The sequence below is a fragment of the Acinonyx jubatus genome, chromosome C1, assembly GCF_027475565.1.
Source record: "Acinonyx jubatus isolate Ajub_Pintada_27869175 chromosome C1, VMU_Ajub_asm_v1.0, whole genome shotgun sequence".
NCBI classification, from domain to species: Eukaryota; Metazoa; Chordata; class Mammalia; order Carnivora; family Felidae; genus Acinonyx; species Acinonyx jubatus.
The window spans coordinates 217,801,574-217,826,929 of record NC_069381.1 but is presented as its reverse complement, the minus strand read 5'-3'; the positions used below and the strand labels follow the sequence as shown (position 1 = coordinate 217,826,929).

At 50.1% G+C, this 25,356-nt stretch overlaps 1 protein-coding gene across 7 annotated transcripts in view; it reads right to left on the bottom strand.

Annotated features, from left to right (window-relative positions):
* FARP2 (FERM, ARH/RhoGEF and pleckstrin domain protein 2) overlaps positions 1 to 25,356 on the bottom strand; it is a 104,371-nt gene that overhangs the window by 24,305 nt on the left and 54,710 nt on the right. For 6 of the 7 annotated variants that reach the window (XM_053216102.1, XM_053216100.1, XM_053216103.1 and 3 more), the window contains exons 8-14: positions 23,052 to 23,199; positions 18,240 to 18,335; positions 15,885 to 16,048; positions 15,486 to 15,554; positions 14,916 to 14,973; positions 11,954 to 12,206; positions 872 to 1,050 (exon numbers count right to left, since the gene is read on the bottom strand). In XM_053216102.1, coding sequence (XP_053072077.1) covers positions 872 to 1,050; positions 11,954 to 12,206; positions 14,916 to 14,973; positions 15,486 to 15,554; positions 15,885 to 16,048; positions 18,240 to 18,335; positions 23,052 to 23,199 — 967 coding nt within the window. The remainder of the gene's footprint in view (positions 1 to 871; positions 1,051 to 11,953; positions 12,207 to 14,915; positions 14,974 to 15,485; positions 15,555 to 15,884; positions 16,049 to 18,239; positions 18,336 to 23,051; positions 23,200 to 25,356) is intronic. The other variant, XM_053216101.1, reaches the window with a different exon arrangement.

The window sequence follows — 25,356 nt, the reverse complement described above, 5'->3', positions numbered from 1 at the left end:
GTTCTCCACGACAGCCCTCCCACGTGACAGGCACCTGTGAGGCAGGGTCCCACCTGCTGGCAGCCCAGTTGAGCCTTGCTTCCTTCCAGCTTGCTCCTCGGGGACCCTAAACAGGGGGACAGGTGCCCTCTGGGCCACCACAATCCACCGCCCGTTATTTCAACCACTCTCTTCCCCAAGCCTCCAGCTGCCTGGCCCCTTTGTCCTCCCTTGTGTGCCCGCCCACAGAGCTGCCTGGCCAGGACCACCTGGTCTATGCTGCTGCTCGGGTTGGGGGGGGGGGGCACAGGCCAGGAGGGTGGGGGGGGGTAGCCACGCAACAGGTGCCACTGCCTCTGGCCAATGCCTCATCCTCGAGTTGGGGCTCTCTGACCTGCCGGCCTCCTGTCCCTGAGAGCAAAGAGAAACCTGTGGGCATCCCCTCAACTTTCCACCGCAAACCCCACACAACCCTCCTCCTGTGCTATCACGCCCCCTCGTGTGGACCCCACCCCACCCGGTCACTCCTTCAGAACCCACTCATCCACGAGACCAAAAAGATGGGGGTTCCTGGTCACCCTCCCAATTACCCAATCGTTTGAGAGAGTGCCCAACAAGGGAGGGAGGGCAGGAGGCTGAGAAGTCCTCCAAGGCCCTACCATTCCCACCACATCCCCACTTGAAGCCCACAGGTGCCAGGAACGGCCATTAAATGAATAAGGAAGCCTGCCTGTGCGCAAAGGTGGCCGAAGAGTCCCCAGTGACGTGCAGCTCTAGGGACAGATTTCACTGGGCGAGCCAGCCCCCTGGGACAGAGCTTGCCCTGGGCCCCCCAGGCTTCCCTGCAAACCAGGCCCACCAGCAGCCAGCCTCTTGCTGGGGCGGCGCCCACCTTGTGTTTTGGCTCCTCCTCGCCGTCCATCCTGGCTCCGCCAGCGTTGCTAAGGACAGGGCTCAGGAGGGGGAACAAGCCCTGTTCAGCTGGGCCCAGAGTCACCTGAGATGCAGGGCTCAGGCTCAGCGGGCTCTTCCGGGTGGAGGGAGAAGGCTGAGGACTGTCCACGGAAAGGCCTGGAATTGAATGGGGCGGGGGATGGAGCAAGAAATGAGAAAGGGCCGCCACATCGGCCAGACACCACAGTTCTTAGCGTGCTTTAGCCAACATTAGCCTAACGCTACCACCGGGCACCTTCTGGGAGGCATGTAAACAAAGCCTCTATCAGGTGCAATTCTCAATATGACAGAAAGCGAAACGAACACAGGCTGGTGGCCGGTCGACTCGATTTCAGAGACCAACCACAGGTGGTTCGGACACCCCAGGGCTCTGAGTTTCTGGGTTTTTTTCTCGGTTCTAGACAAGATGCAACTGTGATGAGAATAAGCAGCACAAGGCCTGCGAAGCAGAAGGCACACCTGAGTAGGGCGCTTCTGTGCGCACATTAACGGAAGGCAGATTGCGGAGCTTAGACGGAAGGTACCCACCTGGTGCTAACGAATCTGAAAAACAGAAGTGTGCTTTAAGGTCGCACTCCTCACTTAATCGTTCGTTAAAAAAACTGGATCATGTACTCATCATACTGTTTTCTACTTCCCTGAATTTTTTATTAACAAGGATTTTATATTGGTTTTCTAGATTCATACCACAACAGTAACTACTACTATTTTTCTTCTTAAGACAGGGTTTGCTTGGAACTGGGCAGAGGCCAAAGCGTGGCCGAGTCCTAAGAGGGCTGACGAGGCATGCCCCATCCCACGTTTTGCAATACAGGAATTCTGTTGTCAAGAGACCTTCAAGTCTGAAAGGGTTATTTCTAATGTTTTTCTATGGGAAATCAGTCAACTACTGAATGGCAACTTTTGAAGGTATCTTTAAAGCAGAGTTGTATGTAAGAAATCGAACCAGTTTAGAAGCTATTTATAATTGAAATTTACCTCAGGTTTACAAATGGGCGTTTAGCTCTCATGCTACCATTACTCCTGACTGTGGCTAAGTGGGCTTACGGAATGCGGGCACCTGAGTGACTTGGCCAGGACCCCTGGTGCCTCCCCACCCCACCTCAGCCCATCCACCATTGGCTTCAAAGCGAGATCCTCTTACACCGTAGACAGAGACTTCAAAAGCAGTCACCTATAGTGACCAGCTAATAAAACCAAACCTTGGCTTATTTGACCTCAAACATGCACGTGTGCAGGCAGGTTAGTGCAGAGGGCTGCCCGGAGGGCCGGGTGAGCATGGCACCAGGGAGCCCTGGGGCGCGGCCGGCAGGCTTGATTTTCACATTGACAAAGGTGGAGTTCTGGAAGGCTGCTGGTGCTGGCGGGGTCTCGCCCAGGGAGGGGGTCCCGCCTTGGAGGGGAGCTACCAATGCTATGAGGGCAGAACTTTCCTGTGGGCCTCTCACCACGACGGAGAGTGAAAACTCAAGCAAACATTCACTGACCGAGAAAACCTGGATGCTGTAAGAGCATGAAATTATTAATCAAATCAGAATGTGCTTTTATTCCACATTAATTTAAACAAATTAGAATTTGCTTTTATTACACATTTAAAACATGCTAAAGCAACCTTGAAATCACATGGGCTTCCTTCGTGCCCTACTCATGTGCAGGAGCCTAGTCGCTTCTGAAGGGGTCAGATGGGGTCGAGGGCTCTGCCGGCCCCTGTGGTGCGGAGGACCCCTACGAGGGAAAGCGGTGTTTCCAAAGATGAGCTATTTTAGGACTCCTATCCAAAACCCTTTTTGTCTCAAGCAAGCTCAGAACTGTGTCGGGAGATACTTTTACACACAGGAGAATTCACAAAAAAGTCTAGAAGCTCCTAGCAACATACCTTATTTTTCACAACTGTACTGTTCAAAGTGTGAGAACTGAGATATTTCATACTCATTGGTTATGAAAATAAGGTAAGTCCACTGCTCCCCTCTGCCCCCCACCCCGCCCCATGCCCTGCGCAGCGCCTCCCTCAAAGATGGGTGGTCCTACCACAAGGTCATAGTGGACAGTTTCCCAAAAGTCACTGTGAACTTGACTTCATGTTTAAACAGCAGAAGGTGACGTTGGAGGAGGTGGTCCTCCCTGAAGTGTCATGGATGGGTGCCATGACCCGTGGGGTCGGGCTGGTCGGGCCATCAAACTAGAGAATGCGGCTTCCAATACACGGCCCTTCTGATGAACTTGTGAGAGGAACCACCCTTCCAGGACGGACCGCTCATTTGGAATAAAGCATTGTGGTTCCAGGGAGGGTACAAGCCGTCATTTGATATTATCACTGTGGACGCTTACTTGACAAAAGTCGTCACCTCACAATTTAGTGAATAGATTAAAAAGTACCACAAACTGCTATTAAACACCTGTTTTTATTAAATCTGTCAGCTACATCGAAACAGAAGTCATACCTACTTCAAATTATGTGAACACAGATCCTACACGACAAAGCAAATCTGTTAGGAGACACTTTTTCAAGCAAGTGGCAGTGAGCATGGAACCCGTCTACACTGCTGCTGGAGGCTGCTGGAGTGGGCGCCACGGCTCCATGCCCTATCCTGTGTGGGTCAGCCTTAGTACTGCATCTGAGGTCACCAACGCGTACACTGCACACGGAGAACACAGGCGTGGGCTGTGGCTCTGTGGTGTGTTCTTCCGGAGTGACAGAAGCCAGCGGTGTCCACGGCCTGCTGCTCTGGACCCTGTGTTGACAGCGCGCAAGGGCACTCACGTTAGAAGCTCCCTGCCATAGCAAACCCTGTCATCGCTGACATACCAGGATGCAGGTCTGAGGGATTTTTAAAATGCTAAGCCGTCGTTTCAGATACCACGGAACACATTTAGTCTTAATGGACACGGAAAGAGTCTTCAATATTTGCGAAAACAGACTCCCGTGTCCGAGGTCCTCTACGGAAAAACCGCGAGAGTACTATTCTGAGTGACAGGGTCCCTACCATTGATCTACTCAGACACAAAGGCGGTGCTCTACTGTGTCACCGCAGCATCAAGAATGACCAGTTCCGGGACACCTGGTGGCTCAGCTGGTTAAACGTCCAACTCTTGGTTTCGGCTCAGGTCATGACTTTACGGTTTGCGAGTTCGAGCCCCACGTCTGTGCTATCAGCACAGCCTGCTTGGATTCTCTTTCTCTGCCCTTCCCCGGCTCACACACTCTCAAAATAAACTTAAAAAAGAATGACCAATTCTTCTACTTGTGCATGAGGAATTTTCCAAAATTCTTCCATTTCCAGCATCGAATTCTTTGAAATTGATAGACAAAAATGATAGCTATGTTCTACTGAGCACCTCATTCCTGCTGGAGTGGCTCCACACTGTCCACCCAGTGTTCAAGACAGCTCTGCACTCAAAGGGCCAACACACAAGGTTTGATTATCTTTGAAAACACACATTTAAACCATTTCAAACTGCCAACAGGAAGCAACTCTGACAGGTGATGTTCTTTATTTCCCAAAATTTCTAACTATCTTGTAATTTTTGAAATGCCATTTTAAAAAGCACAGTATTACACTTCTGTGATCATCTTCACCTTATCCATCTAACTAGCTGGGGAGAGATAACAGCACAGAGCAAAATTTAGGCTTATTTTCATTTCGTACCTTTAAATTCTTTTTCAAAACCCTGTAATGAACTCTCTTGAAAATCCTGCCTAAGGTGGACGAAGAATCAAGGTTCGGTTTGGAAAATACAAGGTGAAGTCTGAAGGTTAATATGATAGCAAGAAAGTAAGATCTAGAAACTCCTTTCGTTTGAAAAATGGATCATTAATTCCATAAATGGAAAAGGCTAAACTGTACAGAGAATTCAGGTAAATGTGAGCATCACAAGTTAGCAGAAAACTACTTCTGGCTCTGCTTTTGGACTAGGATGTCGGGGTCACTTTTACACAAAATCTGGCTCAAAAATAAGAGTGGGAGGAAAATGGCGGGCGCATGGGGCACAAACAGCAGCTCGTCGCCCGCCGTGTTACCGCCAAACGGCAGAGGAGGGCTGACTTGTGCCGCACCTTGCCACGGCGCTGTGGTGCTCACCCACAAGGCTGTGGGCCGGTGCCTGGCACAGGGGGACCTCAGGGTGTGGATGTGGCTGTGGTGACCTGAAGTGAAGAGGGAGACGCCATCGTGCATTGTCAATCTTTTCTTTTGTTCTAAATAAACAGGACTCTTTCCCTGTTAAGGAAAACAGGTATTGTGGCCTACAACACAGTCACATTTTGGGCGTCTGCAGGGGTGAGGTCTCTTGCGTGTGGTCCAGGGTGCCCTGCATCTGGGTTCTAACGGAGGACCCGGGTCTTCTGAACCCACTGCAGCATCGGGGACAAGGTACCCACAACCAACTATTCAAAAAAACAAAAACAAAAACAACCCACAAAAAAGCCTGTATGTGATGTTGTTAGGAAACAAATGTAACCGAGATTGACATAATTCAGCAATAAAAGTCAGACGGTTTTCACCCTTCTAACCAGTCATCCTAGAGATGAGATGGAAAAGAGAAAGCTTTGAGCAGTTTCTTGAAATCTGGATTTGTTAATGACACACCTCGTGGGGACCCACGTGTCGCGGGAGGGAAGGACTTCCTGTGGCACACCAACCCTCTGAGTGGGGAAGGGACCACCCACGCGGGTTGTGGGGTGTGTGCCAAGGTGCTTTTCTAGAAGGCTGCTGCTGCTGCCACGGCCCCCCGGTTCCGGCCACACCAGGCGCCAGGCACCGCGAAGCCCCAGGGAGGAGACCGGCAGCCGCTCCCAGGGGCCCGTGTTGCTCAGAGCACCAGGAGGGAGAGGTGAGAGCAGCATCCGCCAAGCTCCAGGACCCAGCGGGGGGGCTGCACAGGGGTGGGCGGCTCCGTGGGGGCAGCAAGAGCTCGTGTTGGCCAGAGGGGAAACTCAAGTTCAGACTCTGTGTAGCTGCTGCGCTTTGGGTCGGGGACTTCACAGGGTTCCAGCTGACTCGGGGAAGAAAAGGCACAACGTTCTCACCTTCAGAATTAAGAAGCCAGCAGCAGGTGTTTTGCGTGCAGTCTAAGCCTAAGGACCCCGTGTTTGTCCCCAATGCTGCAGACAGCGCCACGCGAGAGGTGCGGTGCGGGGCCCCGAGCAGCAGGCCATGGCCCCCCAAGTCCGCCTGCACACTGGCCGCACCCGTCAGGCCCTGAGACAGAGTGACCCCCGCGAAAGTGCACGGCACCTTCCCCTGCTGGCCTTCCAGAGGGCCGCCTGTCCACACCTGAAGCAAGCCCGCCAAGGTGCCTATTCGCTGCTCAGAAGCCTACGAAGTGAAAGAGGCGCCAGTGAAGAGGTTGTAGAAACAAGATGTAGCTGTTCCGGAGATTCGTTTAATACGCGAGACCATCCTTAACATATATAAACCAAAACTATAAAAAAAGGAGAGGGAAAGGAAGCTAAAAATCCCATTTAAGAGTTCATAGTAAATATTTCCTTATTTTATTGAATAAACAATTAAGTTCTGAATTAGTACATATCTGTGAATTTATAAATGGCAATTTCAGTGGAAAACAAATTCTGTTAAGTACCACAAAGGAGGCAACAGCCGTGTTTTCTTTAGAGAATGAATAAATTAAGTGCGTCAGGAAGTACCGGTTCCTTTCCTCTGCATTTCCTAGAGGAAAGTAGATGTTTTTAGGCCAAAGATAGCACTTTGGGACCTCACAGCACAGCCACCAGACCTCACAGAGGGGCCAACCAGGCCACCTGCACTCCAGCCAGCTGTGACAAGCTCTGTAACTTCAGGACAAGGGCCAAAGAAAAACCCTGGCAGCGTGACTCCATGCCTTGAGAACACACACTGAAATTCTCAATTCTCAACTGTACGCGCCTGGAGAAGGTTAACATTTTTGTCTGTGAAGTAATTGTTCTAGAAATGGATTTCTTTTTTGATGTTCCGTGAACCAGGAGGGAATGGTACCTTGAAGACACAGGCACTGACATCAAATGTCACACAAACACATGGCTCATGGGGAGATGGCCCACGTGCCAGGTGGGTCTTACGTGATTGCAGCCACGACACGAGGGGCGCTCGTGGTGACTCATGTGGGGCGGCAGGTGGAGGAGATCGTCACTGAAAATCCACGTATGTCCACACAGGACCCAGTTAGAAAGGACTTTGCAAACGACTATGATGAACAGATGTACAGGTTTCCCTGTAAGCTTTTTGATGTCCTATTTTTATTGTCCATCCATCTACCATTACTGCTATTTCTAAAATGTGTGTTGTCACACACAAGGTACTGTGATGAGGTTGTGTGGTGACAGATGGCGGCCACCCTCACAGCAAGCACACCCGATGCCCAGACTTGTCCAATCACTGTTGTACAACTGACACTAACGTAACATCATGTGTCATTGACACAACACACTTTGTTAACTGGAAAAGGGGATCCTGACCTAACTCCATACTCAGGGAATTCCCTTGGAACACAGAAAAGGCACACAACCAGACCTAGCGACTCATAAAGTTACACAGTACATACCATTGCCTATTTGAGTGCGGTCAATCTTGCTAACCTGAAACTTTACTGTTAGACTTTAGATACTCATATATTGGTGTATGTAAAATACTGGACTTTGGAAACTTAAATACAAAAATAGACTTGATAACTAATATAAATAAATATTCTGCCTCAAGCAGGTGTACTCTCAGAGGTGGACTTCATGGAGGTAACAGGCACTGTCTATGGCCCCAACACTCCCGTCTGTGATGGGGCTGGTGGGTGCCCTCCTGTGGGAGGTCAGGCCTGCATCTGGCCAAGGCAGGCAGCACATAAAAGGAGAAAACCATTTACACTGCAGGCACTTTTCAACTACACACTCTCAGCAAAGTGGCCACTGACATAAGAAGTGCTCGTTACAACTCTGCACAGCTCACTCAGGTACGAACATCCATCCTGTGATCCAGGAATAAGGGACCACCCTCCCAAGACGGCCTCGTGCACATGAGGGCTTCCGATCGTGATCAATGGTCATAAACAAACAAAAGAAAGACCCAACGATGCTTCAGGAAGTACTGACGCTCAATCCGAACTGCTCCAGATATTTTGATATTTGTGGTAAAGCATCTCTTACTAAGATAAAACAGAACAAGGTCACTGCCTGAACTATCTGCTACAAGCAGAAAGCACATATGTAGCAGGAAGCGTCCTTCGGGCTCCCCTTCCCCGGGTTTCTAAAGAACTCCCTATGTGTGGGGGTTACGACCCACCCGGAAGCAAAGGGGGTTGGTGGAGACGTGAATGGCAGGCGCCGCCAAGGAGAGCCACGACTGGTTTCCAAGTCACTGACTTCACTAGAAAGGGAGACCTGCCAACCTAAACATAGTATGAACACTCTGGAAGAGAAAAGCTCTTCTACATTTCTCCAGATCTTGCCAAAAAGCTAAACCTGAATCTGAACGTAACAGCTGTCCCAGTGGTGTCCACAGAGCGTCTGGGACCGGGCTCGTTTCTCAGCCGTGCTGCCCCACGTGCTGATGGCACAGAGGTGCCAGCCTCGTGAGGCTGCGGGACGAGGGCTGGTGGGTGAGGGCACGTGCTCAGCGGTCCGCACGTCTCGGGGCTCAGCCCCCAGAGAATCAGGGGAAGGGCAGACAGGTGACGGCATAGGCAGGGGCGCGAGCCAGGACCAGGGGCCTGGCTCCTTCTACAAGTCACTGGCACGAAGTGGGTCTTGTCAACAAGAGAAGGTGGAAGAGCGGTCACTGCCACGTGTGTTGAGCAGAGTGTGTTTAGAGCCGGATCTGAACAAATCAGGTATTAACAGGCCCTTCAGGCACCAGGGCAAATTCAAGTACATCCCTGGTACTGGAGGATACCACAGGGTTATTGAGGATACCACGGGATTATTAAGTTTGCATGACTGTCTGTGGCCCCAGGAGAGAAGGGGTCACGTTTCAGAGATGTACGTAGACATTCTGAGGAAAGGCATCGGCATGTCAGGGCCCACAAGAAAATATTAGAGCACCAAACGCGGAGAAGGAAAAGGGGCAGACGGCACAGGCACGGTCGGACTCTGGTAACGCTGAGTGGGGTGGCAACGGGGGTATGTCTACTCCCTTTTCTGCTTTTGTGTATTTTGAAAACATTCTGAATAAAAAGCTAAAAAACCAACTCTAGAAAATGAAGGCTCACTGGGGAAACAGAACTCCTCTACAGGAAGGCCTGGTAGAAGCTGTCGGAGAACAGCCTTTGCTCGGAATCTGTGGGACAAGGGTGGTGTGATGGGGTCCTCCCCCACCCGCCCTGGCTGGCTCCAACCCACCCACGTGGGGCCTGCTGCCTAGGCACCCGAAACAGGACAGCCCAGGTTCGCTGAGCCCAATGCCAGGCACTTTCATTAGGAGAGAGGCAGCCCTCATGACGACTACAGCCCAGGAAAAGCACTTTCCATGGAATACAGATTAACTCCTCGCTGCACAGACACAGGCAGGGTTTGTTTCTGAGTGACCCCAAGGGAAAGACAAAGTGTCTGGAACATGCTATTCTAACTTGTGGTTCCCACCTGTGCAACCCTACCACCTTCTCCCTCGCTCACACCGTCTCTTCACAGGTACTGGTCAGCCAACACGAACGACACTGCACCAGACTGCCTCCACGCTGGACACAGGCCAGGTCTCAGGAACAAGGGATACGATAAGCGAGAAGGACCTGCAGGCCACAGTGATGAGACGGTGCCGCAGGTTTAAGGCAGGTACAGAAATGGAAAATCAACACATTTGGCAAAAAGCCTCTGCTGGTAATCCGGTGAATGCGGATGACAAAGACGGCCCCTGGCGAGAGGCCGCTGGCTGCTGGGCGTGTGCACACGTACCGGCCAGGCGGAGGGTCCGCCATCCGCACACAGGGACAGACGGGAGGCCTGCAGTTACCAAGGGACGTTTAAGAAGCACAGCCTTTAACACGGCCTGTCTCTACTAGGTGAGACCAGAAAGGATAAGCTACGAAAGTCCGATCTGTGGAGTGGGCAGCAGCCCGGGCTTCACAGTGGCGCAGACCAAGGCACCTGCGAGTGTGCCCGTCCGGTGGGCACGGCCACCTCAGGCTGTCCATTCCCGTGGCCGTTCCGTCTGCCTCAGAAACAGACACTACTAGAAAGGGCTGGCGCCCACGTACCACACACAACCCGACCTGAAGGAAATGACACTCCCGAACGAAGAGTGAACATCTCAGCCCTTGACGTGTGTGGAGCTCTTGGGCGCTGCTGCTTTTTAGTGAACAGCCCCCCCATCGGTGTGAAGCAGAGAGCTCTGGTGAGAGCTTACGCACTTGAACTTTCAGGCGGATCGGTGTGTCCAGTTCTGCTTTTTCTGCAACCAAATATTTTATATCCCGATTAAGCCAGATGGAAGAAAGCAGTTCAAACTTACATTGCATTTTAAACCAAACTTCTCCAAGCCCACTATCTAAACACAGCACCATTTCTGGATCTAAAGTCAGTAGACAATGCCCTTGGCGCAGAGAGCGCTGCCGCAGGGCCAGGGACCCCGCCACGTGCAGCTGCAGGGCTGGGCAGGCAGGGGGCCTCGGCCTCCAGGGCCTTTCCCAGGAGCTGGGTTCTGCGGGGCTTACTGGAAATTCTGTGCGGGGCCTGGACAAATCCCACCAGACTGCCGTCCTGATGAAGCTCAGGCAGCAAGCTTCATCTTAAAAAAGAAGCACCAGGCACAATGCACACTGCAGGAGAGACCAACGTGGACCAGAACCGCGTACCGTTCCAAAAGTGGGGCGCCAGTTTCTCGCTGAGTCAACGCGTATGCCAGAGATAAAGCTGCGAAGACTGACTCATCAGCCTCTAGGTGGAAATACTCATCTACTTTATGCCTTTTAACACACCATTCTAAGCAAAAGTTTTAATCCTTTGATCTTCAGAACAGACTAAGCAGAAAACTAGAAAAAGAAGAACATCTAGCCTCGAACACAGACTCGCTGCCTAGGTGTAAAGCCACCAGTCTGAGCTCTCACCACACTGAGCGGGTGGGGGGTGACCCTGCAAGGGGGCCCAGGGCTGCTCAGGAAGGGTGTTTATCTACCCGCTCTCCTGGAGTCAAATTCTTTATGGTCTGCAGATCAAAAAGGACTCTCTCTCCACCTGCCTGTGCAAAAGGGTTGCCGAAAAAAAGGCTCATGTCTAGTGGGGCCCCGGCCTCGGCGCCCCACGAATCCGTGTCTGTGCTGCTGGAGTCCTCGGCGGTGGTGGGTGGGTAGCTGAGCTGCTCTAACTGGTCGATAACGTCTGAGAGCCGGAAGGCTGAGCTGGCCTCAGAGCGGACCGAGCAGGCTGGGCAGTTGGCCATGGAGCTGGCCTCGGACTGATTGGCCGAGCTGGGAGTGCGCACGGACAGGCCGCTGTGAAGCGGCAGGTGGCTGAGGGAGCTGTTCTCAGACTGGTTGTTCCTCAGCGAGCTGGTCTCCGAGGCGCTCAGCAGGCTCTGCATCAGGCTGGCTTGTGCCTTCACCTCAAAGAGCTCTGAGGTGTCTGAGGGGTGCACGTTGCCACCAAAGCCATCCTCTCCCTCAAATTCAAAACCGTGCTCTACGTGCATGGGTATGACCCCTGGGGGGTACCTGTCTGGGCTGGAGGGGGTGGAGTTGGGGTGACCACAGGGAGGGGCCTGCGGGGCTAATGCACAGTACGGGAAGGAAAATGCCTCCGAGCCTCCAGCAAAGAAAGAGATGTCTGCCGGGTCATCGTCTATGAACTCCTCAGACACCTGCAGCCGGGCATTTGTCAATGTGAAAACAGGCCCCCCCCCACCACCACTGCCCTGCCGGCCATGTGGGTGCTCCCCCTTGGTGGGGGACAAACCCACAGTCAAGCCACCGCCACCCCCGCGGTCACTTTTACCAGCAGCTCTACGCTCCCCGCCAGCACCCCCTGCATCTGGGTCTGTGGCAGTGTCGTGACTCTGCCCCACGGGGCGACTGGGGCTGCAACTCCTCACAACGTGACAAAACCCAACACCTTGACAAGGCTGCGGCGCAGGGGGCCCGGGGGACTGGGCCCGTCTGGTGTTGCCGTCGGCCGCTGCTGTGCTGCTCCTCTCTGCGGCTGGCCTCTTGGTGTCGGGAGCCTGGGGCTCGGTGAGGGAGCCACGGCTGTCTCTGAAATCAGGCAGGCCTCGCAGGGCCAGAGGGGAGGTAGGAACGGAACAGAAGGAGGCGTCTGCTGAAGACGGGGACGCAGAGGTCCTCAGGCCCTCGGTGAAGGAGACGCTCTGCGGGTCACAGATGAAGAGAAGAAAAGAGGCGCACATAAGATTACAAATCATCATTAGAAAGCTGCAAAGCTAACGGACCCAAGCTCGTACGTCTGCCTCTACTAAGAAGTGCGACTGACCAGACTTTCCCCATTAGAACTGAAGATTTGTAAACGTAGATAGGATTTCAGAAGGACCCAGGGTCATCTGTTTAAAACCCCTTACAGTTTCATTTTTCCTCTTATGCTGTAAGAGTGTCCCGTGCCACCCTGAGGTTGCAGGAGAGCGTGCTGGATACTCATCATTTCCGGGGCAGAGGACAGAGGGTGTGAGCCACTCCATTCAGCTAACGAGACTCCAAAGCAAAGCACCAATAAGGCGACACACACGGCTGCACATGACGCTCATTCCTCGGAGGTCATGGCCAGGCACTGATGAAGCGCGTCGGTAGTACATTCACATGGGCACGCACGGCCGGGGACTCTGCCAGCGCCAGCAGCACAGGAGCCCGGGGCCTTCTGGAAGCACTGGCGTCGCCCCCAGCTCGCGTGAGCAGCTGCTCAGGGGCAGGAGGACCCTGTCCTCACTCACAGTCCCACACGCAAGGAGACGGGGTGAGCCCTCTCTTCTCCTTCTGTCACTGCTCACGTGCCACAAGACAGTCATGCCTCCAGGAAACTTCAGATGACATATACACACACAACATCGTCAAGAGGGTGGTTAGACCAAGGTATCATCAGACAGTCCTGAATGATTTTCTGCGCAAGGAGCGGCATGCGATACGAGCGCAGCGGTAGAAGCCAAAGCAGTGACTGACCAGAAAGAAAATGGTAGCTTTCAGTCCACAGGTCAGTCTCTCACAGGTGTACATCCCATCGCTTTTTCAATCATCCAACTGTACTCAACATGCTCTTGTGGTTTTTAAAAGACAGTATCAGAACTGAAAGTTTAAATGTAATTTTTAGACTATTCATATTATCTTTTTAATGTTTATTTTGAGACAGGGAAAGAGAGCACGAGTGGGGGAGGGGCAGAGAGAGAGGGAGAGAGAGGATCTCAAGCAGCCTCTACACTGTCAGCATGGAGCCTGATTCTGGCCTCAAAACCCTCAAACCTGAGATCATGACCTGAGCTGAAATCAAGAGTTGTACTGGATGCTCAATCAACTGAGCCACCCAGGCACCCCTATTCATACAATTTTATTCATTCATTTTTAATGTAGGCTGCAGCTCCAATGTGGGACTTGAATTCACAACCTTGAGATCAAGAGTCACACGCTCTTCTGACTGAGCCAGTCAGGTGCCCCCATTCATACTATTTCAAACTATTCAGGGGCACCTGAGTGGTTTAGTCAGTTAAGTTTCCGATTCTTTATTTCAGGTCTGATCGTGATCCCGCGGTTCATGGGATCGGCCCCTACATTGGGCTCTGTGCTGACAGCGCAAAGCCTGTCTGGGATTCTCTGCCTCCCTCTCTCTTTGCCCCTCCTGTGCTTGTGTGCTCTCTTTCTCTCAAAATAAATAAACTTTAAAAAAAATTAAAAAAAAGAAACCATTCATAAATTTTAACTTTGTTTAAACAGAAGTCTTTTAATATCCATTGATTTAGCAAAAAATTCCTAAATGTGAAATGTACCTAGAGGAGTTAAGGAATGTTTTTATTTAAAAGATCCAATTAAACACAGTTTGGGAAACACGAGCTTTGATACATGAGGTACAAGTGCAGCTTCTGGAAATACTATAACAATATAAATGACCAACTGTCAACAAAGACTAACATCGAACGGGAATAAAAACTTCTAAATGTGAAACTACAGAGCTGCACGAGGAGACAGTGACAGCATCACATGAAGAGAGCAAGAGTCTACATACAGTACATATGTGGAAGCTGACCTGTGAGCCTGCAGACAGGAAGACTCTAGTCAAGCACACGGGAAGCACAGGACCAGCCACGTCCCCTCACGCCGGCTCTGCTATCACATTTTGGATTCTGTGGTCAAATGTCTTTCTGTGAAGCATTTGCACGTGCCTCTGGCTATGCCCATGCTTAGTATAGTAGTAATCACGCCAAACACGGATATAAATTTGTTTCCTGCTTTTCACCCTTAACATATTAGCAAAAAAAATCTCACTCTGTGAATATAGTTTAAGTAAATTAGCGCCCTAAGCTGGCATTTTACAGTTTCACGCTTTTATAAAGGTAACATTCAGTGTCTGTTTTCCTGACAAGCAAGCTGAGCTTCCTGATAGGCAAGTAGTAGAACTTGCCTGGAACCCTGCCACCCAGAGACGACACGGGACACTTAGGTTTGTGCCTCTAGCCTGTCCTCTCTGTGCATCTGTCACTTTAGATTCATCACACAGGCTGCTCCGCAACCTGCTAGCTCCCCTTGCCAACACATTGTGCGTGTGTCCCAGGCCGCACACCGCTCTCCTGCCCCGGGACTTGTGGCGGTTCCCGGGTACTCCCCATCGAATGGGCACACCTGAAACCAAAACCGTGCTAGTGAGTCACCTAGCACAGGCAGCGTTACAATGCCACCGTGGTGCGTCTCAGTGCACAAAGCTTTTTCCTTACTTAGGACTCCTTTTCTGCAAACAGCCCCCGGGCTGGGAGTGCCATGTAAACAACAGGACTGATTCTAAGAGTCCTGTTACAACACTGCCAGGTGATTCTGCAAAAGAGTAGGGTGATAATATCACGTATGTTTCAACCGGAAGGACTAACCTGTCTTGGCAAGTCTGCAGTCAGAGCACGAATAGACATCCGAGTCTTGCTGTGTCTTCTGCAAACAGAGAACAATCTGTGAGCCACAGAGCCTGCCTCTCCCAGCACCTGTTCTGAGGGCAGCCGTGCCCCGAGGAAGAGTGCACGTAAGAACGGGGCTAAGGTTCTGATAACATGCCACAGGCACCTGGCTAGAAACAGGCAGTGACAAAAAGCAGGAATTCAGATAAAACAGATGTCGCAGAAGAGGTAAAATTATCCCCTCACGCTGAAGAAAAATTCCACATGCAAAAAACCCATGCATTTTCAGATTCAAAGTTAAGCATACTATATAAAAACATTATATATAAGATACGCTATACAGATTAGAGGCTAAAAAGTAATTATCCGTATCTGCGCAGAGTAACTATAGACAGATATTAATCCATTATTTAAAAAAAATAAGAGAAAGAGAACTCCAGTGTCAAAATACATGTTTACGTACTTGAGGTGACTACGTAAAGGTTAAAACTATGTAAAATATTAACTTTAAAAGCACATACTCTCCACCACAAAGACCATGGTGCTCACCTCTCATAGGGAACCCTCTTCACCCCACTGTCTCGGACATAATCCACCAGCTGCTTCTGAGTCCTTCCACTGTGAATAAAAGTTCAGATTTTAAAGGAAAGAATCGGCAGCAATTCACAGCATAAATTTTCCAGGAAGGCGAAATAGCACGTGCCAGCCCTCTAAGTTCCCAGAGACATTGTAAAGTTCTGTTTGTGATAAGCATAACCGATTTTGCAGTTTTTATCACACTGTTTTTTCCACTATCTTTCTGGATTTGCTCCCTCCAGTTTCACAGTAGCTGTGTTCTGCATGTAATTCTCTGAACCATTTCACAGTGCTTGCCTGCTGACCAGAGACATGCACACTCTCAGTCCTACAAAGCCGCCAGAGCCCCGTTGACACATGGTGTGGCCCCACCTGTATCTGAAGGAGGAGCCCCTGCTGAAGAAGACAGCTTTAGCTCTGGGCTGAGGTTGATCAAAGAGTCTGAAGAAGGTGTGATACTCCACACAGATCTTCCAGAAGTTCTTACAGCCGTCTCTACTACCCAACAAGAACTCCAGTGTGTCCTGGTAAGGTCCCTAGAAACAAAACACAAAGGTTCAAGTAACTAATTCAAGAAGAAAATTTAGGCAGTACTCAGGCAACAGGCTTTTTATTCAAAGTTAAAAATTAGGAAGATATTTTTGGGAGACCTGGGTGACTCCATGGGTTGAGCGTCTGACCCTTGATTTTGGCTCAGGTCATGATGTCACGGTTCATGAAACAGAGTCCCGAGCTGGGCTCTGCGCTGACGGCACGGGACTCTCTCTCCCCCTCTCTCTGCCCCTCAAGTGCTCAAGTGCGAGTGCATGTGCACGCACTCCTGCTCAAAATAAACTTGGGGCGCCTGGGTGGCTCCGTTGGTTAAATGTCCAACCTCAGCTCAGGTCATGATTTCATGGTTCGTGAGTTCAAGCCCCGCATCAGGCTCTGTGCTGACGGCTCGGAGCCTGGAGTCTGCTTCGGATTCTGTGTCTCCCTCTCTCTCTGCCCCTCCCCTGCTCACGGGCACATTCTCTCTCTCAAAAATAAAAATTTAAAATAAATAAATAAACTTGAAAAAACTCAGGAAGATTTTTATTCTGAATTATCTATAAAGACTTCTGGTGTCATTTATATTTAAGAGAAGAAATTTCACTGTAGAAATTACCAGAAAAATACAGTCACCCACGATCACACAACTGCTAACATTTATAAGTGTATCCTTGCGACACATCCCACCCAGCAAACCAGGGCATTTTGTCTGTGAGGCAATTATTTATATGCTGTTGCCTGCAGAGTTTTGGGATGTGCTGGATGTCCTCACACACATCGCCTTAAAGAAACTACTGCCTTCTCTCATAACTACTCCTCAGGATAAGTTCCTAGAATTGTTACACTGAGCTTAAAACAATGCATATTAAAACAAAATTTATTTATTTACTTATGTAATCTCTACATCCAACACGGGGCTCAAAGTCATGACCTCGAGAACAAGAGTCACATGCTCTTCCGACTGAGCCAGCCAGGTGCCCCCACAATGCACATTTTTGAACCTCGTGACATATTACTAAATTATCTTCCAGAAAGACTATCCTACCCAGACTCCTGTATTCTGTCTTTAAAATCTAAGTGCTGACGGATACAAGCTGTAACTGCCATGGGCAGGTGCAGCCGCAGCCCTGAGCCTTGATGGGAGTGTCACGCTGTGGCTCCAGCACACTGGGCAGGGACGCTCCTCTTTCCAACTTGTCCCAACAGCCCCAGAACCCTTTCTTTCACTCACGGAGAAAACGGCAGCCCTTTACCTGATTTTGTGTATGTTTTCAGCATCCCTTATCCTTCCCTCCCATCCCTACAGCAGATACTTGAGTAAGAAACAAGCCTTCCTTCCTGGCTTCTACAGAAAGGAAACAGCCAGGCAGCCCAGGAACCTGCTGTTGGACAAAAGCTCTTGCTAATCAAGTGTCTTTTAAAAGCTTAAGTAGAGCCTTCTTCTCAGCTGGTTCAGGGCCTAAATCTCCCCCCACTGGAAGCCAGTCTTCGCTGACACAGCCTCTTAAGCCTCAACCGCAGCGTTCGGCTAATCTACTCTCATTTCCTAACCTCCTTTGTACACTGGGAACGTACCAATGTGGACATCTTCGAATCGTTTCAAGTACTGGATTTTTCCTAACTATCACACTTATAGAGACATTTACTTTTTTCCATCTTTACCCATTTCAGTAAATTCATATGTAATTATTACTTAATTGACAGACAATCTCAAATGAAAGGAGTACTTATTTTCTGAAAATCAAGACTTCTCCATTTAGAGCACGTAAAAGGTCAATTTCTGAATCAAAGAGACAGGAGAATACTGGGAACATCCCTCAGCTTACTCGTGACAGAAGCTCTAATGCTAATGTGCTGTAGGCCTTCAGACCACAGCCTCCTTACCTAGAGAACAAAGAGGCTCAATAAACAGACTGTTCTCAGCAGCCCCTGGTAGCTTCTCTCTCTCACCCCAGACCCGGCTAAACCCGAAAGCCAGCTGGGAAGAGCTGTGTAAGTGGTCCCTGCCCAGAACGCTGACCCATCCTCAGCGGCAGCCCTACAGGGCAGGTTATCTAGAAGCCCTTCCGCACAATTCCAGATCCCATCCTTAAACTCTTGTGTGCATGGCGCCAAAGTGCTTTATAATTTGAAAAGTCAATATTCTAGCAGAATAAATTTTCTTAAAATTTAGAAAGTGCTCAAAATCGTACTTACATGGACCTCTGGGTGCAGTTTGATGAGAAACCTTTTCCTCTTGAAGCTGAGTTTTCGGACTCTGGACCAGTTAAAAGTGTTAATTTTGGTGGTGCCCTGAAATCCAAGAGATGCACACTCAGACACATTTATAATCCAGACAGACACACACATTTTTTCATGAAAAGAGAAGATTTTTTATTTTTTAATATAGATTTTTGAAAAAGAACACAACCGGGGAGGAGTGGAGAGGGAAGGTGGGGTGGGGAGGACCTCTGTCAGCACAGAGCCCAACGTGGGGCTTGAACTCACAAACTGTGAGATCATGACCTGAGCTGAAGTTGGATGCTCAACCGACCGTGCCACTCAAACGCCCGGAAACAGAGAAATGTTTAAATTACAAACTTACCAGATAGCACAACAACCCACTTGATACTTTACAATTATATTTGGAATGACTCTGAATTAATATGTCAACACTAAACATACAAATCTGCCTGTTTTAGGAAAAGTTGATGTTTTTGATACGGCTCTCCTACAAATTACTATTATTATTTTTTAAAGTATATTTACACACAGAGAGTGTGCGTGCACGTGAGTAAGCAGGAGGGGGCAGCGAGGGAGGAGAGAATCCCAAGCAGGTTCTGCGCTGTCCGCGCACGCAGAGCCAGACTCGAGGCTCGATCCCACCAACTGTGAGATAATGACCTGAGCCGAAACCAAGAGTGGGACACTTAACTGACTGAGCCACCGAGAAGCCCTCCCCGCTTTTAAAGTTTATTTATTTAGAGAAAGAGTGAGAAAGAGAGCAGAGACTTTCTAACTTTTAAACCTGAGCAGCCGGCAGCACTGCTCTCACACGGATTTGTATGCAATGACCCACGGTGTAATTAGAAACGTCAGGCAGGGCCTGAGACAGAACCCAGGCATTGTGGGCCCCATGCTCAAGCACTCCTGCTGGGACAGAAACCCCCCCACCCTCCCCAGCAGCTCTGACGCCCGCCCGGGGTGCCTGTGGGAGACCTGGCCTCTGAGCCCTCCCGTACCCCTCGATGGCCGCTGAATTTTAAATTTGGTTTCCATACTATTGATCACGTGAATACAGCTCACAGGCTGAGCTATGGTGAATTCTAACTATATTTTGCTCCTTTCCTTTTTCTTGACTTACTGAGTGCCTCTTTTCATTTACTCAATTCTCTATGTTCCCATCACCAATTCAGCCTAAACCATCCATGCAGAATTTAAACTCTTCGATGGGTCTGATCCACGAGACAATTTTCTCCCCGCTGCCTGCGTGCTGGCAGGTGCTCTCCAGGCCCCAGCCCCCAGCGTGAGGCCACCCCCCCCCCCCCCCGCCGCCATCCTGGTCTCTTTCGTCCTTTAAGGGGTGCTCAGCACTCACCCCTTTGCAAAACTGCGTGTCTGGAAAACTCTCTTATTTTCTCTGCACGGAAGTCCTGGGAAGTCCTGCTGGACGGGGCACAGGCCCTTGGGTGGGAACTGACTTACTTTTGTGTTCTGCACGACCGCCTGCCCGGTCGTCTTGTGGCTTCCAGTGTTGCCCCTGACGAGTCTGACACGCTTCCTGGTCTCTCCTCCTGGAAGCTCTCTGGTCCCATCCCCTACTATGACATTTCACACCGGTGTGTTCTGTGGTGATCTTTCCTCGTGGGTTACACGAGGAACGTGTAGATGGTTCTAACATAGAAATTTGTGCATTCAGTTCTGGATATTTTCCCCAGGTAATTTCTTAAAGGCTCCCTCTGCTGCTTTGGGCTTCCTGGGTGCTGGGTGCTGGGCCTCCCGAGCTGTTCCCCGAATTTTCGCTCCCCTCCTCCACCTTCAGTCAAAGCCTCCTGGTGGAGATTCTGCCTCACTTTCATCTTCCAGTCCCATCCCGCCAACACCGCCCTCTCTGCCACCGCATCTCAGACCTGCAGGCGCTCCTGTTCTCCGTGTGTCCCTGTGACTGGACACTGCTCGTGTTTCAGAGATGAAGGTCCTCTCTGACTTCTGCAGGGCGTTCCAGAAAACGTAAGACAGTAACACGTCAACAAGGTTCAAACTCGCAGCACCAGAATGTGTCCACGGGAAAAGCCCCCTCACTGGCTCCCGGAACCCATAGCTGCCTTCCCCATGGCCACGAATACCACCTGGTTCTTCTGTGGCATAAATGGGGTGTAATTCTCCTTTTTCCCCACGGGCAGCAGCAAACCCCACACACACCTGTTGAGTCTTTGCTCACACAACAGGGACAGGGCGTCCGACAGAACGTCCCACGTGCCACGACAGAGGAAGCCTCTACGTTCCTGTGCAGTTGCCTGATGCTCCACAGTATGGATGCACCAGCCTCCTGATGAATTACCAGTGTTTTACTGTTATAAATGACTAGACTAGAATTTCACACAACAAGATGAAAACTGTACATTCGGATTCCTATTCCTCATAAGCATCACCCAGCATAAAGCAATTTTCTATGTCTTGCCCATGGGACAGACAGAAGGTGGGGTCCTCTCTGAGGATTCTATGGGCTTTGTTTCTCCTCTTCCGTCCCTGGCATAGGTTCTGTTTCTTCTGAACGGAGAGGATTTCAATCCCTGGTTAACTGAGTTTGAAAGTGAGGCCCAGGACTGCGGGAGCCTGTGACCATCTGGTTCAGTGGGTGTGAGATCTGGAGGGAAACAGGATAACTGAATGGTCTTAACATGCCTCTCCACAGATTGCTTATTAGTTGAAAGAGAAAAACTAGTAACTATAGTAACTGATAGCTAATAACCGGAAAGCAGCGATGAAGATTCACACCACCAGTGAGGCCAGGTGGTGTCTCTGTCATGACCCCCTGAGAAGGACGTGACAATACCCGGGTAGGGGTCCAGCTGGGAATGTGTCCCCTGAACCTAATCCCAGGAAAACAGATGACAAACCACAAGTCAAGAACATCCTATTAAAGAGAAAAAGGACTGTGCTCTTCAATACTGTCAAGGCGGTAAAAGATAAAGAAAAAAATAAATGTTCCAGCTTAAAGGACACTGCAGGCACGATCGCTAAGTGCTGCATCTGGTCCTCGACTGGGTCCCATCCTGGGGAGAAGAGCAGCTGTGAGGACGCTGCCGGCTGACAAGACCAGAAAATGAACAGTGGATCAGCTGCGTCAGTGAGGAGGGTAAGGGAGCCCTTTCTTGTTAGAAATATGTGCCTTCAGTGGTCAAAGGCCCTCAAGTCTACAACTCACTCTCAAATGCTTCAGAAAAACCATCTGCAGGTGCACATGTGCGTGTGCATGTAGAGAGCTGGGGGAGGAGAATGTGTGCTGGGGGAAGCACAAACCATAAAGCACAGGTGAGAAACGCTGGAGTGCGTCAATCTGGGCAAAGGGCAAGTGGGGGCTCAATGTGCTGTTCTAATTCTTTACAGTTTTTCTCTAAGTTTGAAAGTATTTCCAAATGAAAGTCTTTAAAAGAGGAGGCTCTCTGTGGGCTGGAGTAGGGACGCAAGCCTGTCACCACGGGGTGCCCCTGCATCAACAATTGAGAGAGTAATAGTGAATTCCATCTAACGTGGTTAATTTGAAGACTCTAATTTCTGGTTTTAACTTCTTCCAGTTACAAACTAGTTATCCTTTTCTGGAAAATGACACTGGCTGGATTCAGATGGATGTGATTTTCATCATGCATGATGGTAGAACTGTCATCTGAGTGAGCAGGTGTGGGAGGTCATGGGTCCACCAACTCACTGGGTGTGCCTGACACGATCATTGCCTGTCAGTCAGTGTACGATATAACACAATTAGCGTTCTGTTTACAAATTAATTTTTTTCCCAGTAGGCAATTGAAATTTGATGGCTAGGTTAAAAAAAGAAAGGGAAAGAAAGCAAGTGTAGCTTGACTACAGAGGCCTGGACTAGACAAGCCATTTTAGGCAAACACAGGTTAAAAAGAGCCCACAGATGGGGCGCCTGGGTGGCTCAGTTGGTTAAGTGTCTGACTCTTGATTTCGGCTCAGATCATGATCTCACGGTTCATGAGATCAAGCCCCTTGTCGGGCAGGCTCTGTGCTGGCAGTGCAGAGCCTGCTTGGGATTCTCTCTCTCTGTCTCTCCACCCACCCCCTCAAAATAAATAAATAAACTTAAAAAAAAAAAAAAGAGCCCACAGAGTGGACTCCCTGGAGTCACAGGATGCAGCCCTGGACTCCCAGGATGCAACCTTCCATGGCGGTCAGCAATGAGCAGGTCTCTGCAGGTCGGCTGCATGCACCTGGGCCACAGAGCCCGAGTGAGAGGATGCAGGGAGCCCTCCACCATGTCCAGGCACAAAGGGTCTGCGTTCCTCTGCTTCGGATGCTTCCACAGCAAAAACCCAAGCACACACATGTGTGACTGCAGGCAGAACTTAGTGGCCATTTTATGTCACTAATTACATATCCATACATAACTAATACACGAGTTCCTGAAGGCTGTACTGACGCTTATCACGTGCAACAGACTCTGATATTTTCCAGTCTATTTCATGTACTGAAATGACACCTCACAGAGCGTCACACCCAGACCTGCAGCAGGTCCATGCCTGAAGCGTGGAAGAGCCAGTGTTTCTGCTGAAGGTTCTATGGACATGAACTGTGGCTCAGCATTAGAATGGTGGCATTTGACCACGTGCCCTGGGGGGCAGAGGGCTCTGTGACAGCAAGGACAGGGAAAGAAGTGCTCCGCGGGATGAGACAGGCACACTAGGTTCTTCCGACCAGTCCAAGACCTTCAGCATCAGAACGAAAATTTACCAATACGTGTCAAATCAGCCCCCACCCAGTCCTCGCACACCCCTGCCCTCTCCCTACCTGGAACACGAGGACACCCATGTGGGAAACGGCCAGGTTAATTTTGGCCCCCTCCCTGTCAGAGGCGGCGTGAAAACGGATGCCATACATTTCCAACTTTCGGGCAATTTCGAGCACCTGGAAATCCGACTCAGCAGGCGTCTGGCCCCTATGACAAAGGACGGCATGATCACAGCACTGAAAACAACCTGATTTCTAAAAGAGCCAAGGTGTGTAACAAAACTGATCAGGAAAACAAAGCAGAATGAAACAAACCCACACAGGAGGCTTTTTTAGAGAATGGATTGCTTTTGTGAGTGTATTTACCCACTAGAAGTGCAGCAGAGCACACACAGGCCAAAGAAACTGTCCATTTCCTTTTATCCTGTGATCCACTTCCTGATGGGTAGAATGTTTTCTTTGTATGCACAAAATGAGCTGAGGTGCTCAGCCTTGTAATTTGTTCTTAATACTGAGGAGGTGACATGCAAACACTCTACGCAGAGACAGGTACGAAACGCAGGGAAACCACAGATAACACCGGTATCTCATGAAACCCATTTCATACTTAAAAAAACCGTTTTCGTAATGTACAATTCTAACCGAGAGAGTATACTTTTATAAGGATAAAATTATGAAACGGAATAAAACCATGTTTCCCAAGTGCACAGTCCACAGTCCTGCTCCCAGGGCAGTGACCTGGGCAGGGACCATGGCCCATGTCACACTGACCAGCCTCCAGGAGGCTGCCGCTCAGGGAGGGCACAGCTGGGCGAAGGGGACAGACAGGGTCCTGGTTAGGAGAACCCCTACACAAGGCCTGAGCCCTGCATGTGGGGTTCTCCATCAACAACCCTTCCTCTCACTCCCACATGTCTGAGCTTCTGGATCTTTAAGGAACAGCCCTTCCCACAGTTTCTGTTGTTAGACTAAAGCTTCTATTCTCTGAGTCTGATATGGACACCCGACTATCAGCTTATATTTGATAAATCATCATCAAGCAGGAACACCCAGGGTGTGACAACCGTTTTCCATGGTGTCCCAATGCTTCTGTTTTGGAACGGGGCACTGGGCGGAAGCTGGAGGAGTTCTGAGGGGAGGTTAGGGTTAGGGATGCTAAGGGAGATTCTGGTAAGGGCTAAGAAGGAAAAGAGAGCAGAGAAAAAGCCTTTCTTCTCAGAGAAGCCCTAAGCCTTCGTGAACAAAATTTGGTAGACACGAGGGTGGTAAAGATCATTCTGGCGAGGTCTCAGAAGTGAGGAATATGTCATTGGAAGTAGGAGAAAAGGCGATCCTTTTTATAAAGTGGCCCAACACCTGGCTGAGTTACATTCGTGTCCTAGTGTTTTGTGGAGAGCCTGATGCAGGCGCGATCTCAAGAACAATGAGATCATGACCTGAGCCGAAATCGAGTGGGATGCTTAACTGAGCAAGCCCTCCTGGCACCCGTGGCCGAAGAGATTTCTAAGCAAAGTGATGAAGGTATGGCTGGGCTCCTCTGACTGCTGATAGCAATGCAGGAGGAGAGAGATGCCCGAGACATGGAAGTTTAAGCAAAAAGGAAGCGCAGAATTTTAAGACGTGGAAAGTGCTCAGCCTGCCCATATTGCAGAAAACAAGAACACTGAGGTGTGGCTAAGAGGCTGAGCAGGAGGTCAGTATGGACCGGCCACCGCAATGGAAATCAGGACGGGGGAAGGAGGATCCCAAAGGCAATCTGGATCAGGGCTGCCTCTCCCATCACAGGCCACGGTGGAAGAGGGTGGGGGTTGGGAACACAACTGGCCCTTGCTCAGGTTTCTAAGGCCAGGGCTGCCTAGAGCCGCAGGAGGGTATACTTGAGGAGTATGGTAGGCCTGGAGGGCAGGGCACAGAGCCAAAGAGGATTATTCCTGAGCCTTAAGGTTTATGTCATTTGCTCCACTAGGTTCTGGACTTGCCTGAGACCCGTCACCCTTTTCTTCCTTCTAGTCCCTCCCTTTGGAAGGGAAATGTGCACCCTGCGCCTATCCCCTACCACAGTACTTTGGTTTTACAGCTAGAGGAGACTGTGCCTCAGGCAAACCATACCTGGAGTCTCAGCCAGATCTCATCAAGATGAGATTCAGGTAAGGCCATGGAATCAGAGGATTTAGTGTTGGTGTTAGAGCAGTGAAGGCTTTTGGGCTGTTGGGGTGGAATGAATGTACTTTGCATGTGAGAAGGACATGAACTGTGGAGGGTGGAACGTTCCAGAGTGAATGTCTGTGTCCTCCAAAATTCAGATGCTTCAGCCTAACCTCTGGGGTGATGGTATTTGGAGGGGGGTCTTTGGGAGGGCCTGGGT